The following is an 18,960-nucleotide window of genomic DNA, read 5'->3' on the forward strand; positions in this document are numbered from 1 at the left end:
TGATTCAGTTAGTCTGTAAAGTATACTCTGCCTGACTTCAGATTAACATGGCTAACTATCTGTCTCAGTTAAATATGTACTTAAGCGTTCTCCTGAATAGTCTCATTTTCCTAAAGAGGGTTCGTAATTAGCATTCATTGGTGCTGATCCTAGATTTTGCTTTTCTTGAACATTTCTTATTGTGCTAAAATTTGTGAACTTTGTGAACATTACTTAAATGTGCATTTTCCAGTTTTACCTAATGTACTCTTTCCACTCCAGTGAGTATTGGGACTTAGAAATCTGTTTACTGAAACAGATATAACCCATGTCCAGCATAAGTAGTCACTATCATCTTGCGGAGAAATTTATGAATTTAAGAATAATCACTAAAGTTTGTTGCGGTTTTGTGATAGATTTTACAGGGACTGTAATTCAGTCTTTTATTCAAAATATAGTTAATTCATTCCTCGTGATCTAGGTTATCGCATGTAAATCTGTGTAAATCCATAATAATTCTGTTTTCAGTAGACTTGTTTAAGAATTTGAAAGTTATGAAACCGAGGAGCTTGTCCTCCTCACATTTACTTTGGTTTCTTCGGAGGGGTAGGGGGGTTTCTACCTCAAAACTCAGTATTTCTCTTTCTTGCATAAGGGACCTGAATTACAAGCATGGGGGAAATTCAAATGTTACAAGGGTTCAAGAGACCCAAATGAAATTAAGAGTTTTCACTAAAAAACAGCTGAAATTAAATTCTCCTCTGTTCCCACCATCCCAAATGACTATTAGGATAATTATGCTCTAGCTGTGAACTCCAGTTAAGGTGATAGGGGGCAGAACCCTAAAACTCCCCTAAATGCAGACAGTGGCCAAATCCAGGATCAAACAAATTACAGAGCAGAGGCTATACGTCAAAAATACCTTGTCACCCACTCCTAGATTTCAGCATTGGAGCCTAGCAGTGACACCTTTCCACAGAAGATGCATGTGGAAGGAGTTGGGCTCTGAGATTGGATAACCACATACTAATAGGCTTAGTGCCTGCAGTAGCAGAAAAACACTCTGTGACAAATGGTTCTCCATCTTATTTCTGGAGGAATAACTTACAATAAGCCTTTTGATTTACAGAAGTCTTTCAAAACTGTACCGTTAAATAGTTGCAATTTTATGCAAAATATTATTCACAATTAGTGGGTTTTTAATGGCAGTATTCTCCATGTGATGTTATGTTTTACAATATTTACAGATCCCTCTGAAAAAGCTAACACCACCGAGGCAGCCAGTGGTACCCAGCCGGTCAACACCACGCAGTCAGCTAATGGTACCCAGTCGGTCAACACCACCCAGTCAGCCAATGGCACCCATCCAGTCACCACCACCAAACCAGCCAATAGCACCCATTCAGCTAGCACCACTCAGACAACCACAACAGCCACTTCAAAACCCCAAACAAGCACACCATCAAAACCCAATATTACAGTGACCACTGCCAGTACTCCTTCCACCTCTGCTTCAGTTTCTGTAACAGGTATGTGCTTCTGACTGCTCTTTATTTCCTATGGCACACTAACTCGGACTGTCTGTTATCTACATTGTGCTTCAGTGTTTGAAATCTCATTCAAAATAGCTTCACCTATGTTAGTCTTAGGAAACAGCATGTTTCCAAGCATGTTTTTGGGACTTACAAACAGCACAGCTTGCTGGATAATCCATTTTCAGGAAATAATTTTATCTGAGTTACATCAGTGTAATTCTTGGAACTTTTCTGGATGGTGTAAATAGGTATAACTGAGAATACACTGATCTCTCAACACTTAAATAAGAGACAGGTTCATCAAAATGTCGTAAGCACCCAGAAGTCAAAAAACCCTTTGATAATGTGACAAGCTTTTTGGAAGTTTTATTTTGGGACTTTCAAATATGTTTAAGGGTGTTTGACATTCAGAGGAAATTTCATATGGGTCAGTTAGGCAACTAACCAGGACTGAAGTGGATTTTAGACACCCAAATTGCAAACAGCAAGCCAGAACACTCCCACTCAGGCATCCACAGCATTCATTGGGCACTTAAATTTTGGACTGCAAAGTTCCCAAGACATCTAAATTTGGTCTTCCATTCAAACTTGGAAGCAATCCAGACTGAGTAGCTAGGGACTTAACTCCTGCTGACACCTCATTGTGATTCAGCTTTGAAGCATATTGTTACCTAAACTCCCCCTGTCACTGGAGAGGCCAGATCCATTGTGTGTCCCCAGAGCGTGCCTGATGCGTACTAACAGGATTGGTTCAGCTGTAAGTATGGCAGTGACTCAGCTTGTTACCACAGCCCACTTAATATCTTCAAGCATTTATCCAGAAAGTAACAGACCTGAGTTCGAAGCCATTTTCAACTAGGGGAGGTTCCCCAACCTCCCAGGAAAATGTCCTAACCACCACCAGGCTGAAGAGTCAGTAAAGAAACCCTCTCCCCCTGTTGAACCTGAGCCAATGTTCAGGCAGGAATGACAGAATCCTAGGGCAGGAAGTGAAGGGAGCAAGAGGCACCTGACTTTTTAACCTAGCGACCATGACTCAGCTGAGAAAGAGCAGAAACCAGATCTCCCTCCTTCCAGGTAACAACCATGTACTGGAATGGTGAAACACACTAGCTGACCTAGTAAGCCCCCTATCTTCGCCTTCCACCATTCTTTGTTGACACCAGCAAAGCCAGAAATACTTGTCAGGTTCAGTTAGTTGGTGACTTACAACCTCCAGATGCATGGGGAGGTGGTAAAAAGTATTATGAAGGCTACACAACCTGACCAACTAGCCATGGTTTTGCAGTTAATATTCAGCATCATAGCCAAAAGATACCCTACTTCTCAATGAAAGGTGAGCAGTTAGATCAAATCTGTTACAGGACTCCACAGTAGGCTAAATAATTCAATTTCCATATTTCTGTCATTTCTTCCACTCTGTTGCTTTTCTCTGACATAGTTATAATTCAGGAACGTATTTCATCACAAACAACAACTTCCCCATCCAGTGGAATTCAAATTCCAAATAGCCTCTTTTCTACGATAAGTCTCCCATGTGATTGGCTTATGTAACACTATGACTCTGGGTACATTGCTGGCAGCAGGGATTGAATTTGAAATTGCTGGATATAATCATGTGAGATTACAAGGGTGGAAAGTTCTAGCTCTGTTAACCAAGACTGTATTACATTTGACAAATACCATGTTGCGTGAGTCGTATTCCCCTCAAGGATCATAAAACTCTTAAATGTCAGTGGTACCTTGAAGCTGACTTAACCTACTTTCATTATCATCTTCACCAACACCTTGACATTTATTTAAAAAAACAACCCTGGTACCTCAAGTTAGGTGAAGCTATGTCACATGGGAATTATGCGTTAACCTCAGACAGGAATATTCGCTTATCCACATAAGCCTTCTCATGGCAACCATAGATGAAATGTAGGCACATCTTTTGACTGGGATTGCTAAATTGGCACAACCAGTCAGGGCTGGAGTTGGCTGGCTGAATGTGGGGGGTGATATCTGGGGCAGGAATAGGTCTTCACTGGGGGCGTTTCTGATTGCACAAATAACTGAATCTGAAGGTGGGGAAATCCTGTTGCCATGACCCAGAACGTTAGAAAAGGCTGGTTCTGGGACGCAGCAGGGAGCAGCAAAAACTAGAGGAGCAGTTAATTGTAGTTCATTAAAAAATATGAGTGTCACATAATGCTGGAGTCTCTAAGCGAATTCAATTATGATAAATTTGAGATTACTGTTCCCAGATTCCAGCTCTCCCTCAATGTCCTGGGAAACACCACCTCCATGTGACTGAGCAATGTGGTGTGAGCTGTTGGAGTACGAATGGCTGTTGATGACATTAGATCACCCCTGCATAAGGGAGGAAGGCCCCTTATGCCCAGCCTCCTTATTCATTGTAGGTGCAGAAGTTAACCAGAACTTGGCGTACTTGGTTTTAGTACCTGGTAGTGTTGACTAGCATTTGACCCAGGACACTACATACACTTGTCACCTTAGACCCTCCTATTCACATGGCGTGGCATAAAAGAATCTAGATAGAACTATATTTGAGGTAGATTACAGCAGAATCTACAAGTCTTAAAATCTGCCTTTTCTTCTTTTTGTTACACGCTTCAAAATCTGCAGTTGCACAAGCCAGAGCTTCCAGATTTGACGTGGGCAGCTTTGTAGGTGGTATTGTACTGACACTTGGAATGCTAGCCATTCTCTACATCGGGTGCAAAACATACCACTCCAGAAGAGGCATTCGGTACAGAACCATGTAAGTGAGAGGGTGTTCTCTCGCAGATTTGTTTCTTTGACTTTGGTATATGAAAAGAAAAGAACTGTAATTTCCCCCTCAGTAGAGAGTTAAAAAATAGTTTACATTCATTTGAGCTGTGTAGAGCCTTCCTCAGTTTCATTTCTCAAAAGATTCTTGTTTACTCCTAAATCTTATTTTCCACGTGAGGTTTTTCTGTTGCATAAAGGTCTTGCTTGCTCCTCTGCCCTTGGGCTAGTCTAAGCAGGTTCATTACAGTTTGTTGTCCTTATTTTTCTCCTGAAAGTTTTGACTGAATCTGTAAATTTTGTTCAGCGCCCTCTTCCACATTTCCATAACAGGATTTCCTTTTTCCTTGGAAAAATCCTGGGCGTTGGGAGTAAACCCTCGAAGCTTTCAAGAATTACCTCCAGTAGACCCCCATGGAATTTCTTACATTTGTTATTGTTCTTTAGGTTAAAACTCTTGTGCCAACAATGTGGCATCTTTTTTGTAGTTATAGACTTTAATATTTACTAGGTGTCCTCAGAGCTTATAATTCACTTTCCTGAAGGCTGTCTGAAGAATTTGTCTACATGCGTGTATGCACAGCCAACCCTATCATTTGCTAGACTTGTAAATATGTTCTGCATACTGCTACCCCGTACCCACTAGCTGCTTGCTTATTAAATGTTTATTTACTAACTCTTAGCAGTGGATTCCTGTGGACTCCCTTTGTGTATTAATGCTTTGTTATTTTTTCCCCTTGTTCTTCATTGACTATAGTAAAGTAGCTTCCATCTCCTGTGTTACTGCATTGGATGTACAAGCCAGACTATTGGAATTAAATAAGTGTCTCTGTATTCTTCCCACTTTCTTACATACAGAAAAGCGGTTAACAAGTCAGTTTTGAATGGGGTTTAGTATTCCATCTGCTTAGCAAAAGATTAATTCTTTTACCTTTTATCACAAAAAGAATCCCATTACCCATGCCAATTGGACATACCTTAAGCATAACAATAGGTGGCCACATTTGAAAATGATTGATTTATAAAGCCAAATTTTCCCCTCTGTAATAAAGGAATTGCATAAATTGATTTTTCACCATTGAGCTTCCTTCCTGCCTTGCAGTTGGCGCCGGAAGGATCTCCAGATCTTGTGCACTGACTCTGAATGCAGTTCTTTCCAAAATCTGTGAAGTCAAATGACTTGTTTTTTTGTCTGTCTTAACTACTGCTCCCTTCACGTGGATTCCAGTTAGTGGAACTGCCCCATCATTTTCCATGTTATTCATCACCCTAACTAGAAGATACTTTGGCCTTACGCCAGCCTCTTTTGGGACTCACATCTCAAGCTAGGTTTCTCACAGTGCAATCACTAATTAGGATCATTTTCCTTTTTCATCTTGGGGCTTGTTTCTTACTTATGCATCTGGTTACTGGATGTTTTTGGCTTTGTTTTTGGTAGCATATCTCATTTCATAAGGAAACAGTTGCTACTTTGACTGCACCTTTTTGTTGCATTAAATATTAGTGGTGCAAGTTAAGAAAATCTTTGTTTTGCTTTTGTTTTTGTTATTTAATCATCAAGGTGTATCATTCACAACTATCCCAACTGCAGTTTCTCCCGAGGGCTCATATCTGTTCTAGTCTTAGTTCAAAAATCAGCATCCTTATTCAGGATTGCCTTTTGTTTCCATTGTTCATCTCAGCTCAAGATGTGTGTTTTGCTTGAGGTGATGTCATTTGACTTGTTGGAACTTGCCTAGTGCTCAGCCACTCGGGTATCTCTCCCCTTTTAAATTTATGTTTAAGTATGGGAACCATCCAGTCTTACCTTCACACCCTCCTTATCAGCAGTGACCCTCCAAATCTCCAGCTGTTCATCCAGCCTCCAACTAAACAAATGCGTTACAGACTACATAATTGACTCATACAATTTTCCCTTTCTCAGGATTTCTAAACATTCAAAAATCATGTCTCAGTCTCCAAAAAAAAATCATGAGATTTGAATCTTAAAAATGATGGTATTTAAATATATATGGAGTCCCACTTACAGCTTTAAAGATACTGGCACTAAATGTAGGCAAGGAAAGACATAATAAAAATGTGCTCGTTGTCAACTTCTGTAGTAATTTAGCCAACTGAATGACATAAAAACCCTGGAGTGGTTGGTACAGTAACCAGAGGTTGAGCCGTTTCATGTTTTCACTTCAGATGTGGGCAGATATCGGAGCTTGGGACTTCCTGACATGGGCTTTTGTTAGCAAATAATTTGCCCGGCATTAATTTGGATCTAATTATTCTGAAATGTTTGATACTGTTCTTATTTCTTAATGCTACTACCAAAACTTTAATGATAGTATTTCTGTTACAGTGATGAACATGATGCCATCATTTAAAGGTGCTTCACAGCAGACAGCAGGGAAAAAAAAGTTCTCTTTTTGTAAAGATGATCACAATTCTCCGAAGCCTTTTATGGATCTGATCCTGCAAAGTGCCGAGGGCCTTTTGAACACCCTGAACATTCCCCCACTGGTTTCAAAAAGCATTGAAAGAACTGAGTGAGCACTTTGTGGGAATAGGCTTTCTACTATAGATGTAATTTTTTTTTTTAAATCCTATCAGGAATGTTCCTTAAAGCTGAGGTTAATGCTTTCCAATGTACACTCATAGAAGCTCTCAGAAAGAAAATCATTAACACAATGCATTGTGTGTCATCAAAATTATGACTACATGTAATTGCTACTTACCTCCATAAATGTGGGGTGTTCTACAGGTGGCACATTAGACTGAATAAATTACAGAGTCCCTTTCAAGACAAAATACAAGTAGGTCCTGGCAAGTAAATACAGAAGCAAGTGACTCCTACTACATTATGTAAAAACAAATTTATTTTTAACTTAAAACTTGACATGAACTTCTGTTAATGGTTTTTGGATCTCAGATTTTAGACTACAGGCAAGCTGTGGAGCCGTTCCTGGTGACCTTCAGAATGAAATAAGCCTTGGGAATGGGATGGAACTATTTTTTTTCTTATAAATACAAAATAAGGCTAGAAAACCTTTGTAATGTTTTAAATTAGAATTATAAGAATGTAAAAATGCCATATACTTGGGTCAGACCGATCCATCGAGCCCAGTATCCTGTCTCACACAGCAGATGCTGATTGGGAGGATGCACCGGGCATGTCCTGAATCTTCTTCCCTCTTTCTCCTCTTCCACTGAAGCGCCCAGAGGTGTAGGCAGTTCTGATTCAGAGGCTGTACCCCTATCATCTATATTCAGTATCTACTGGCAGACATTTTCTCCAAGAGTTGCTGGTTGATAAACAATTACAGATTGATACATGGCAAGTCACAAAGGTATGTGAGAGATGAAATTGTAAAGGAGAAAACAGTTTCTCTTTTATTGTGAATATGAAGTTTTCCACTGAAAATTTTCTCTCTTGAACATAACAAAATCCCTACTGTTTTCATTTGGAAACTCCATGTTGTGTTTCAGGAATAGTTAAGGAAATGCTGAAGCAGAGCAGTGTGTAGACGTGCCTCAGAATCGTATGTTAAGGGGTAAAGCTATTTTTTGTTGCCTTCCCACTTACACTGGTGGTCTTATTAATTTTAATTTACATTGTTTAAGCAGCAGTAGTATGAAGCTTAAGGAAAGCCAGATCTGTTCTCCTTCAGACTATTTAAACAGCAATGCGCATTTGTTCAGTTTTAGTCAGCTTTCCTTTATGGCTGGCTCTCCACTGGAAGGTGTTCTGTGGTGGGAATGCTACTTTAGTGGTTATTTCTGATGCTAATCCACCACCTAATGTGCAGTCGAGCAAGATTCATAGGAGAATATATGTGGAGGGGGGCCAGAGACATGCAATGCAGCACTTCAGAAGTCGTGCATCAGTAAAAACTTTAGAAATGTTTTATAGAAATATTTTATTCTTGTTAAGTCTTGCACTTTCCTAGGAGTTGAAAATGGCTTTTTGGGGATTGTTTTTCTATTCCTAAAGAATCTAAATATTTTTTTCCTCTGAGAGAGAGAGCCCAGCTTGGCAAACCCTCCTTATCCAAGTATTTCTTACTCCTGCAATGTGGGACTATTCCCAGCCTGACACTTACTTTCACATGTGACTTTATTTCTTTTTTAAGCTAGAGAAAAAATGTTTTAAAGTATTTTAAGTGATTCTTATTTACACTGTTTGGGGGAAATTCATGTCTTTTTCTTTCTTCCTTTCTATCAGCTAAACTCTACCAATTTGCAAAGCATTATTTTACCACGTCAGTTCTTACTTTTCCTTTTATAGTACCAGAGTTTTACTGTGTTAAGTGCTACTCAGTAGGGTTACTGAGATCCACTGACCTATGTACAGATAAATAATAAAATGAAAATTGTGCTTTAAGTATGAGACTCTCAGTGCTGGTTTTTTATTTTATTAAATGCTGTTACAGTTCCCCCAGAATCAGTTCTACAAAAAATGTTGGCTCAAAATATTAGTTTGTAATATACAAGAGTTTCATAATCCATTGTATATGGAAGAAAACAAAAGAACTGCATGTTTTGGCATGACTCCTGCTGTTTAAAACTGCATGGGGGTTATATTACGGAAAACAACGTTAATGTCTCTTTTGTCAGATTTAGGAACAGATAATGCAACAGTAAGGAAAAAATTATTTAAGATGCTTGTCCTCTACAAAGTAAAAATCATGAGTCCTGCTCATAGCCAGTGTTCAGAGTTTGTATTCTAAAGAAAGTTAAATGGAAATTCAACTGTTAGATGATTAAAATGATGCTAGTAAGATAATGACAACACTTTATCCTATATTAAATTAGGAGTATACATATAAGCCTCAACCCTACAAGTCCATTCCATGCCTCAGGACACCAGCACCCACATGGGCAGGAGTTTCAGTTCAGTAATGCTCCAGACAAGGACCTGTCCACATAGAAAAACTTGAAGAATCAGAGCTTTCAAATAATTGGCTAAGAAGGTCACCCTATGCCAGCAGTATTTAGCTGGTCTCTGGTTATCCAAGAGAGACAGTTAGTTGGTGGCAAAGATGAGATTACACCCATGTTTCCCAACCTGTACTTAGTCTTCTAAACCAGCGTTTCTCAACCTGTGGGTTGCAATCGAAAAATGGGTCGCAAGAATATATGAAAGGGTTGCAGACAAACTTTAAAAATGGACTCTCCTTTAAAGGAGAAAAATGTGGGAAACTGGCTTTTCCCTTGCAGATTGTCAGAGTTCCCGCCTGCAAGGGGCTGCTTGGTGGCCCCCATGCCCCACACACACACCCAACCTCTGCCCCACACACTGGGCGGCTGGGGCATGGGAAGCAAGGGGCAGTGGGTTGGGAGTGAGGGGTACTGGGTTGGGAGTGGCCATCAATGTTTACAAATGGGTCCTGATGCAAAAAAGGTTGAGAACTGCTGTTCTAGACTAGTGCTCCTCAAAACTTGATTGTTGCCTGTTCCGTCTGCTGTCCATTGCCCCTGTGCAGTTCTGCAGTCCGTCTCCCATCCTACCCTCCAACCATGCCCCATGGTCAGCACCCATCGCCATTCGTTCCTGGTGCCAGGGTGCCCTGCATCGAGGGGAAGCAGCAGAGTTGTAATGCACGGCCGTGCCTCCGAGCAGAAGGAACTACTCTGCAGTACCACAACGCTGTTCTGAGGCAGCTCTGTGGCTTCCTGTGCTAGTTTGCTCATGCAGAGCAACCTGGAGCCAGGACCAATATGGTTTCTCCAGAAGTGAGCAAGGCCTTCTGCTCCCCTTTTAAGACCTAGCTGGTAATGGCAATACCACTATGTACCATGGGCATAATAGCCTTGTAGTACTTACATTAGGTATGGAAAACTTGTGTTCAGTGCTTTCCTCAACATTTAGAGTTTTAACCCCATTTGTCCCAGAAAAGTGCCTTAATTACCAAGCTACATGCTGTTCAAGGAGCAGGGGGAAATTCCTCTGTGCAGACAGACGTGGAGCCCAAAGAAGAACATGACCCTGTAGGCTAGACATCAGGGCGCCTACCTAAGGCTGGGCGAGTTTCAGTCAATATGGCTGGGATGATAATGTGGGATGGTCAAAATTACTAATTGAAACATGAGAAATACATTTTTCCCCCACGCTAATGGCTTTGAGCAGCTGATTGAATTCTATTCTCACATGGTTTTTACCAATTTACCTTTGGGCTGGGATTTCTTGTTTTCCTTGTTCACAGTACAAAACAAACCTGAGAAAGTAGATGTTCTAATAAAAAGAAGTTTTAAAAACCAACAGCTTAAAACAAATGGGGAACAAGGTCCAAGAGTTTTAATCCAGGTCTCTTAAAACTGCACATTTGACTTTCTTGTTATATCCACTGAGAAAAATCACAGCTTTAAGAGTCTGGTCTCCCCCATATAAATACTATAAGCAACTTCCATACCTACCAGCAGGCAAGACATTCATTGAGTTACTTTACACAGATCTTTACTTTAATTAAAAATCTTTTACGTTCTTTCAGAGAATATTTGCAATTTCAGTTCCCAAATGCTATCACCATACTGAAGTTTATCCTGAACCCAGGTGTTAGGAGTTTTCTTCTAACTGCAACTGCTCATAAAACTCATGTATTTAATAATAGTGTACCTTAACAGAGTTCCTAATTCTAAAAAGAGCACAAGGATAAAGCAAGCTAAAGGAAAATTACTAACCTGTAACTTTCCTTCCTTGGATGTGATACAACAGAATTCCCATGTCTGTTTTAGTTTCCTAGGGCATGATTTCAAGAATACCACTATTACAATGATGTGTCCTAAACCAGCACCAAAAAATGAATATAAGCCTGGTCTCCAAACAGCAGTTGCATTCCAGCTGATCAGTTTAACCCCTTCTTCCCATAGGCTTATTGTAAAGAATCGATGCTGCTAAGGAGGCAAGCCACTCAACAAAAAAGAAAAAATACCTAGGATTTATATACATAATTTTTGTCCTGCAAGGTGCTGGAGAGCCATTGCTTTGGAGCAGACTCGAATCGAGGCTGCTCCGTACACGAGCTGAGGCAAACTGCATTGCACTGCACTGCATGCAGTTGTATAAGTGGCAAAATGTGCATTAGTGCGCAGAAAATGGCAGTGGTGTGTTTTAATTCAAAAGCATTTTTCTCAGCACTGACGCACATTTTGCTGCTTATACAACTGCAAGCATTGCAGGAGCTTTTCAAAGTGCGCAGTGCTGTGGCACTTGCATGTGTAAAAATGCCCTCAGGCACAACATTTGGCATTTCCTTAATAAATGTGCTCCCCTCCACTATTTCTGGAGGGATGGCAGAAAGGTGAGAAGCCCATAAGAATTATTTCAGTGAAACAATACCATAGACATCAAGAATATTCCTTTCTGAAAAACAGACCACTTATGCTGGATTCTGAGTCTGGAGACAGAAACTTTAGGGTTGACTCATAAAGCAACACTAGCCAAGTTGCCTTGAGTTTACAAGTTTTAGCTGGTCTACCTTTGATACTTTGATGGGAAGGTATGCGCACCCCAGAACCAGTACGTTGTAATAGCTACCGATAGAAATCACAAGGTGGAACAACACCCGATTCTATCCAACCCACCTCTTTCTATCTCACAATAAGCACCCCAGCAGGGAGGATTGAGCGCTGGGGTGGGCAGTTGGTTTGGCTGGATGACCACTTAACAAATTTTGGTGTGCAGTCCAGGGCCATACACACACACACACACACTCACACATTCTGTAAGAAGATATTTTAACAAACTATAGATTAAAAAAAAAAAATCACACTAAAAAAAAACCAAACATCTACTATATTTTAATTTCACAAAATAATTTTTATCCTGATTTATGTTTTTATGAGTTGCATACATAGAGGCAATTGCATAATAGCTCAAAATAAAGTCTTATATTTTGGGGGGGGCAGGAAGAAGAGACAGAGCCATTGGATTGGGGTGGGGGTTGGGGAATAAAACAGCACCTGGGCAACTGCAGCCACACTGGGAGCAGCCCCACCAGGAAGCTATGCATTGTGGGCTGGGGCTGGGGCTGGGGCCAGTGGGGGTGGGGCTCAGCCCCATGCAAAGCACAGCAGGGGCAGCTGTGAGCTGGATCTAATCAGTTGGGGGGGGGGGGCACCCTCCAATGGGCCAGATCCAATCTGTTGGTAGGGCTGATCCAGCCCATGGCCTGTATTTTACCCCCCCACCCCCGATCTTGTGCCTGCAGGTGACTGTGGTCTTGGTGCCATGAAGGGGCTATTATAGAGCCGGAACAATTCTCTAAATGTTAGTCTAAATGTATGAGGGGCAAGAATTGTTTGGTATTTTTTGGGGGCCAAACAGATAGTAGAGAGGACAGTAACTGACCATTCCACTAGTACCCTAAAAGAGTGGTTGTTCAAAGTCAAGCTAACAGAGTCCTTTGGAGCTTCACATGCATCTTGGGTTCAGCAGGTGAGATGGGACAATGACCACGACACCTTTGTCTCAGGCTGACCAAGGACCCTGACCATAATGACACTGATTATCACAGTACTAAGCCTGTGGCCTCTCGATTAAGTACTTGCAGAGGAAGTGAGAATGAAGCGAAGGGGAAGGTGCTATGCTCAGCACAACTCCAGGAAACCACCAAATAACTCTGCAACCTTGTGACACTGCAGCGTAAATACATTACAGAATGGTGTCAGCTTAAGGACCGGTTTCATAGCTGCACAGAATAGTACAAAACACTGATTTCTATGTAAGGCCTGGTTCAGGTTGCCAAGTTGTTGGAGCTCTCCAGAAGTCAAGGGAAACAATATTGATCTACAACAACTGAGAGTCTGGCCCTCCAGCTCCATCTGATGGCAAGTCAGGTTATCAGCTTTGGGTGTCACTGCTTAAATCAGGGTTGTCCAACTTCTAAGCAGCCGGGGACTTCATAGCATGCAGGCTGCACTAGTGGGAGCCACAGGTCTTGGAGGCTATTAGTGTGGGCTACAACCCCCCTAGGCTGCACCCCCACCCCTGTTACATGTGCACAGGCAGCCCCTACATTAGCTCCCTTGCTGAACTGTGCTGTGCGCTACCCTGGGCTGCACCACCCCATCCCCTGGGCAGGAGCAGGAAACAAAGGCTAAGGCAGGGATAGGGATCCTGCAGATGCTGGCTGCTGCAACAGCTGGAGCAGTAGAGGAAATGGTGGCCATGTAGGAGCCTGGGCACTGCACATTAACCCATTGGCCCATGGACCACCAGTTGGCTAGCCCTAGTTTAAATCATTAAAGGGGACAAATACCCTTCTGCCAGCACAAGAATGAGGTGGGCATTGAGTGGGGATATTTTAAGAAGTCCTGGTGTTTCTTGATCAACAGAACTATATGGGAAGCTAATGTTTATGTTCTTGTGTTTTGAAAAAAAACCTCTTGTACAAAGGGTCAAAGAAAGTTCAGTTCTGAGAAGCTGTTCCCCTCTATTACTGTATTAGCAACATAAACTGTGCCAAAGACAGCTCTTAAAAACATTTCTGAAGCTTTGCCACAGATTATTTTCAAGCAAGGAAGTCGGATGTGGACTGGAATGAGAACAGCAGAGTTAGCTTGTTCGGAAACCAGGCAGAACACAATTATGCCTGCAGATAGTAATTAATTTCATAGATTTCATAGACATTAGGGCTGGAAGGGACCTCGGGAGATCGAGTCCAGCCCCCTGCCCAAAGGGCAGGAAGTCAGCTGGGGTCATAGGATCCCAGCAAGATAAGCATCCAATTTACTCTTGAAGGTGTTCAATGTAGGCGCTTGAACCACCTCCGCTGGCAGACTGTTCCAGACCTTGGGGGCTCGGACAGTAAAGAAATTCTTCCTTATGTCCAGCCTGAAACGGTCTTGCAGGAGTTTGTGACTGTTCGACCCCGTCATCCCATGGGGCGCTCTGGTGAACAGACATTTCCCCAGATCCTGGTGGTCACCCCTGATAAACTTGTAGGTGGTCATCAGATCACCCCTGAGCCTGCGCTTTTCCAGGCTAAAGAGTCCCATGGTGCTCAGCCTGTCATCGTAAGATCTGTTTTCCTGACCTCTGGCCTCACTGCTCCACGGCTTAAAGCATGAACAATTTTTAGTGTTATTTGCAGTACAAACTTTCACTTGGTTTTTGCATTAATTTGCTAGCAGTAACATTACTGAGAGAAACCCATCTAATGGCAGATTGTAGTAAGAAGCCAGAACTACGAAGACCTATCCACACTCACTGGAGCATAGATTTCAAGGCCAAAAGGGACCATTATGATTATCTAGTCTGACTTCCTCCATCAGGCAACTTCCCTTAGCACTAGCAATGCCTCTATCAAGCTTGTAGGCCCGTGATACCCAATCTTTTGATCCCAGGTCAGGGCTCCCATCCCAACTTCCAGCTGGCTTATGGCCACCTGCTACCTCATTTCCAGTCTGAGCCCATTTAGGGTAATTGAATGTTCTTGTCTGCCAAAGGACAACTTTTTAGTTCCCAGATTGGGAACCGTTACTTAAGTCCTTCCAGCTCTCAGCCTCTTAGGCTATCAACATCTTCCTAAAGTGTTTCTAAATTCTTTCCTGCTACCTCATCCATATGAAGATACTGTAATGTTAAAAGATGTTGAGGACCATGTGATCAAAGAAACTTAAAGCCCAGAGAGTCTGCCAGCTACATGGAATTTTTCCAATCCACAGATAAGAGTTCATTCCCATGGGTCACGTACTGATGGGTACATGTTTTTGTAGGGTAAGCCACTTTGAACACTGCTGGTGAGCAGGCTCGGTTTATCAGCAAGCCTGCAAGCTCTCTAGGTCATCAGAGGGCCTTGCCATTCATGCAATGAATGCTGGTTTGAATGCTGTTCTTTTGGAACAGGCTGGTTTGTCTATATGTATTTTGAATGTCTGAGGTCTAGCCATAAACACAACTTCTGGGATTTATTTTTCACAAACTTCAAGTCTCTTAATTACAAAATTATTTTTAAAAAGAGGGCAAAAAAGTATCAGAACCATTTCCAATCCAATTAAGATTTCTTTACATCCCATAGCTTAAAACAAACAAACAAACAAACAAAAAACCCCCACAATAACCACTTGTCAGTTTTGAAACATGAAGAGTTTTAAAGAAAAGTTAAAAGGTGTGCATGTGAAAGTATACTGACATGAGACAGAGAGATATGGAAAGAATTTCTAATTCACAACATTTTTTTTTAGCCTCAACTGAAGATCAGCACTCTCTTAAAGCATGAAAACACTTTTCACAAGGTGACAGTATAGTGCTTAACTAGCCTCCTGTCATAGGGACAGTTCTGAAAACAGGGTACTCATCTTCATTTAAAACTAAAGCAATAGCCTAAGAAAAACCAAGAGCTTTATGGACTTGCCTTAAGTCATGCTGGAAGGTGTTTCCAAATCAATTTCTTAAACATGACCAAGAAAACAAATTTTCCAAACATATTTTTGTATTTGCCAAATGAAAATTAGATCATGTATGAGCTGCTTAAATCAGGCTGCTTAAACAAGATGCAAGGCACAGCAAAGTTTAATTCCTTTTAGTATTTAGCCATTCTTACACTCGGTTCAAAGGCCTGGGAAGGCATTCTATGATGTGCTTACTTGCAATAATGGGAGACTAGACTCTATGGCCCAGAAATTTATTTCAGCTCAGAGTAAGCAGGACCCACTCCTGCTCCGACCAGCTGCTGGGGGTACACTGGTCCAAAAAAAGGCTGAAAACCCCTGATATAGTGTATTTTAAAAAGTGCTGGATTTTTGAGAATTCCAGAATTTTGAAAACTGGATTTATGAGGTTATACCGTAGTCTAAAGCACCCAGCATGCCATACATGTAATAATTGGTCCTGGACCACTGAACACCTCAGTAAAGTAAATCTGATACTGCATCACTCCAAGAGGATCGGGTATCGTTATCTAGGAGTTACAAATTATAAGTAGTTAGCTATTTTCAACTTTTTACACATCTTACAAAGAATGATTTTTGACATTACTTTAAAGAAAAAGAATGTAAATTGCAAATGCAAATTGCACATGCTCTGGCTTGCTATAAAGAATGGTATGATTATACAGATGAATGCTTAATGTACAATTTCTTATTACAAAAATTCAGAGTGCTTACTACATAAGAATTATATGACTAGGATGGAATAATACAATGTAAAACTAATTAGTCAAAAGTTTTTGCTTTGTACTCTTAAATCTTCTATTTTGGCAAAGAGGGCATAATTATGAAAAACCTAATAGTATCATCCATCTTACTGAGCCAAGAAAAGTTGAAGATAATCCAACGCTTTCTCAGTCGCAGCTGACTTGTCCAGTGCTAGGGATGGCATAGGCCAGTACCTCTTAGGTTGACTAACAGGAACAAGTTCCACTTCAATTTTGTATATGTGCATTAGGAAATGAGTAATTGTACTTTAATGGATGATTAATTAAGCAGAATGTTTCACATATAAGTCAGTAGGATTCTCAAAGTGATTCACAACTGACAAATAAGATGATAGTGATGTGTTTTCCAAATGACTAATTAACAGGATTTCATAGCATCCAGAAGTACTGCACATGCTCCAGGAGGAGCTTGTTCAATTCTTTTTCTACAAAATTAAAAAAAACACAAAAACACAAGAGAGTTCAGGTCCAAAACTCCCTGCCCATAGGCATGTAGAGCAGAGTTGAGGTAGACTGGGAGGGGCTCAATCCAAAACTGTGCTTCAAAAATCCCTATTCAGCTGCCATTTAAATGTGGAGATGCCCAAACCTGCTTGGTACCTCCCTTTCTACTTGGAAGTTCCCCAACCACCTTCACGTCTGTTTTGCAAACATGTGCTTGCAGTCAGAGCACATCTGCCTCCCCGTGCACCTCTCAGCACCCCCCCGGGCACCAGCCATTGGGATTGAGAAAACAGAAAAAGCAGCACCAAAGTCCTCAGAAGGACCAAATCTGGTAGACATGCTTAGTTAAAAGCCCCTGCCACACATTAACAGGATTGAGCCCCCTCACAAAATACTGTAGTAGCTGCTTTATGTTTAACTGGTTAGCACCAGCCCTCCCAACCAGCTCTTTGCCTAGTGGTTAGAGTCCAGGAAGTGGGATACCTAGATTAAATTGAATCGTCTTGGACAAGGAAGGCAAAGGCACATGTCCAATCACTAAAGAGTGCTCTAAATCACTTGGAAACACTCTTCTGGGTGAGAGTACTTTCCATCTCTCCCACTGAAGCTCTGGCACTGTATAGGCTGGATTTAAAAAGAAAAAAAAAAAACCCACGAAACCCTAAAGCAGTCCAATGCTTAAGTGTAAAATGCATAAAATTGTTCTAGGAGAAAGAGCCACAACCTATAGACAGTGCCCTAACTTCTAACTACCAGGCTCTAGTTGGAATTTGATTGACCATATTAGTGACTTAGCAAAGATTTTTTTTGTTTCAAATCCAAAAGCCAATAGCAGTTTATACAATTACTTTAAGTGACCGTTTTAATATACTAAACAAATATTAAGCTATTTATTAATGATGGCCCCAGCACAAGTTAGTTACAAGCATTTAATCAAAGTACTTGCAACTGGGATATAGCAAGGGAGTTCCACGCTGGTTGCCCCAGCAAATTAGCTCACACTAGCAAAGAACACACCTCTTTCACTCCATGTCTCCCTTAGATTTCTCATTACATCATTTTCTTCAGAGTCCCAGAAATGGATCAAATCTAGCCCCAAACTTCCTTACATACTCATCCTACTATTCCCCAACCATAAAAGCTTTTTCTACGTTTTTTTCCTTTATTCCAAGGGTGCTCAACCCCAGCCATGGGGCTAGATCCAGCTCATGATGTCATATCACATGGCCTGCAGGGATCCCCACAGGTCTGGAAATCTGATGGCAGGAGAGTGGTGACACTGCCCCCCACTACCAAATTTCTAGAACTGTGGGGAGCCCTGGACCCTGAGCACTGAATTGGGTGACCAATCCCAGAGCTCACAGCTAGAGGCAGGGTTGTGACAGATGCCAGAACCCAATCCAAGCACATAGGGGCAGCAGGGCCCAAACCCCACATGCAGAGGGTGGGAGAGAGGACATGCCAGGCCCCAGAATCGTGTTAGCATGCAGGGCTCAATCCAGCCTACAAATGGGACCTGTAGGACTAAGCTGGCCTGCAGGGCCAAAAGCTTGAGCACCAATGCCTTAGTTCATTCCCAAGCATACTGGACCCATGGCACTGACATGCCAATCTTCTTGGCAGTATCTGCCAATTTTCCTCCTACATTAAACAGATCTACAGTCTTTCACCTAAATCAAGGGCGTCAAAGTTATGGCTTGTGGAGTGGTTTCATTCAACTCAGGAGGTGCCAGGACTTCGGTGGCTGAGCCCGCTCCCAAAATCTGGCTTGAAAGCCCTACTGTGGATGCGTTTTGGTAGCAAGGTGTGAGCAATAGCCATGTCAATCTCTGCAGCTTCCTGAGCCAACACAGTGCTGTTTGCCCCACCATTGGAGGTGGGTCCAGATCCAGCCCAGGAAGGTTGCTTGGCAGTAGGGGGGTAGGGAAGTGGGGAGTTGACACCCTTAGTCTAAATCTTTGACTCTTCCATCCTGACCTCATCAGCATTTTAATGGTCTGTCCCTGTCTCCTTAAACCACAGAGCTGTGGAAGGCTGTCACATTTGTATCCAGTATAATAAAACATCCATCACCTATTGCATAA

The 18,960-nt window shown here is 41.7% G+C and overlaps 1 protein-coding gene across 1 annotated transcript in view; it reads left to right on the top strand.

Annotated features, from left to right (window-relative positions):
* Window positions 1–8,658, top strand: part of TMEM123 (transmembrane protein 123) — a 30,932-nt gene extending 22,274 nt beyond the window's left edge. The window contains exons 4-6 of the mRNA XM_090030184.1: window positions 1,227–1,508; window positions 4,146–4,281; window positions 6,637–8,658. Coding sequence (XP_089886310.1) covers window positions 1,227–1,508; window positions 4,146–4,281; window positions 6,637–6,661 — 443 coding nt within the window. The 3' untranslated portion in view covers window positions 6,662–8,658. The remainder of the gene's footprint in view (window positions 1–1,226; window positions 1,509–4,145; window positions 4,282–6,636) is intronic.
* The last annotated feature ends 10,302 nt before the right edge of the window (window positions 8,659–18,960 follow it).

The sequence above is a fragment of the Crocodylus siamensis genome, chromosome 1, assembly GCF_052110815.1.
Source record: "Crocodylus siamensis isolate JL-2025a chromosome 1, ASM5211081v1, whole genome shotgun sequence".
Taxonomy (NCBI): domain Eukaryota; kingdom Metazoa; phylum Chordata; order Crocodylia; family Crocodylidae; genus Crocodylus; species Crocodylus siamensis.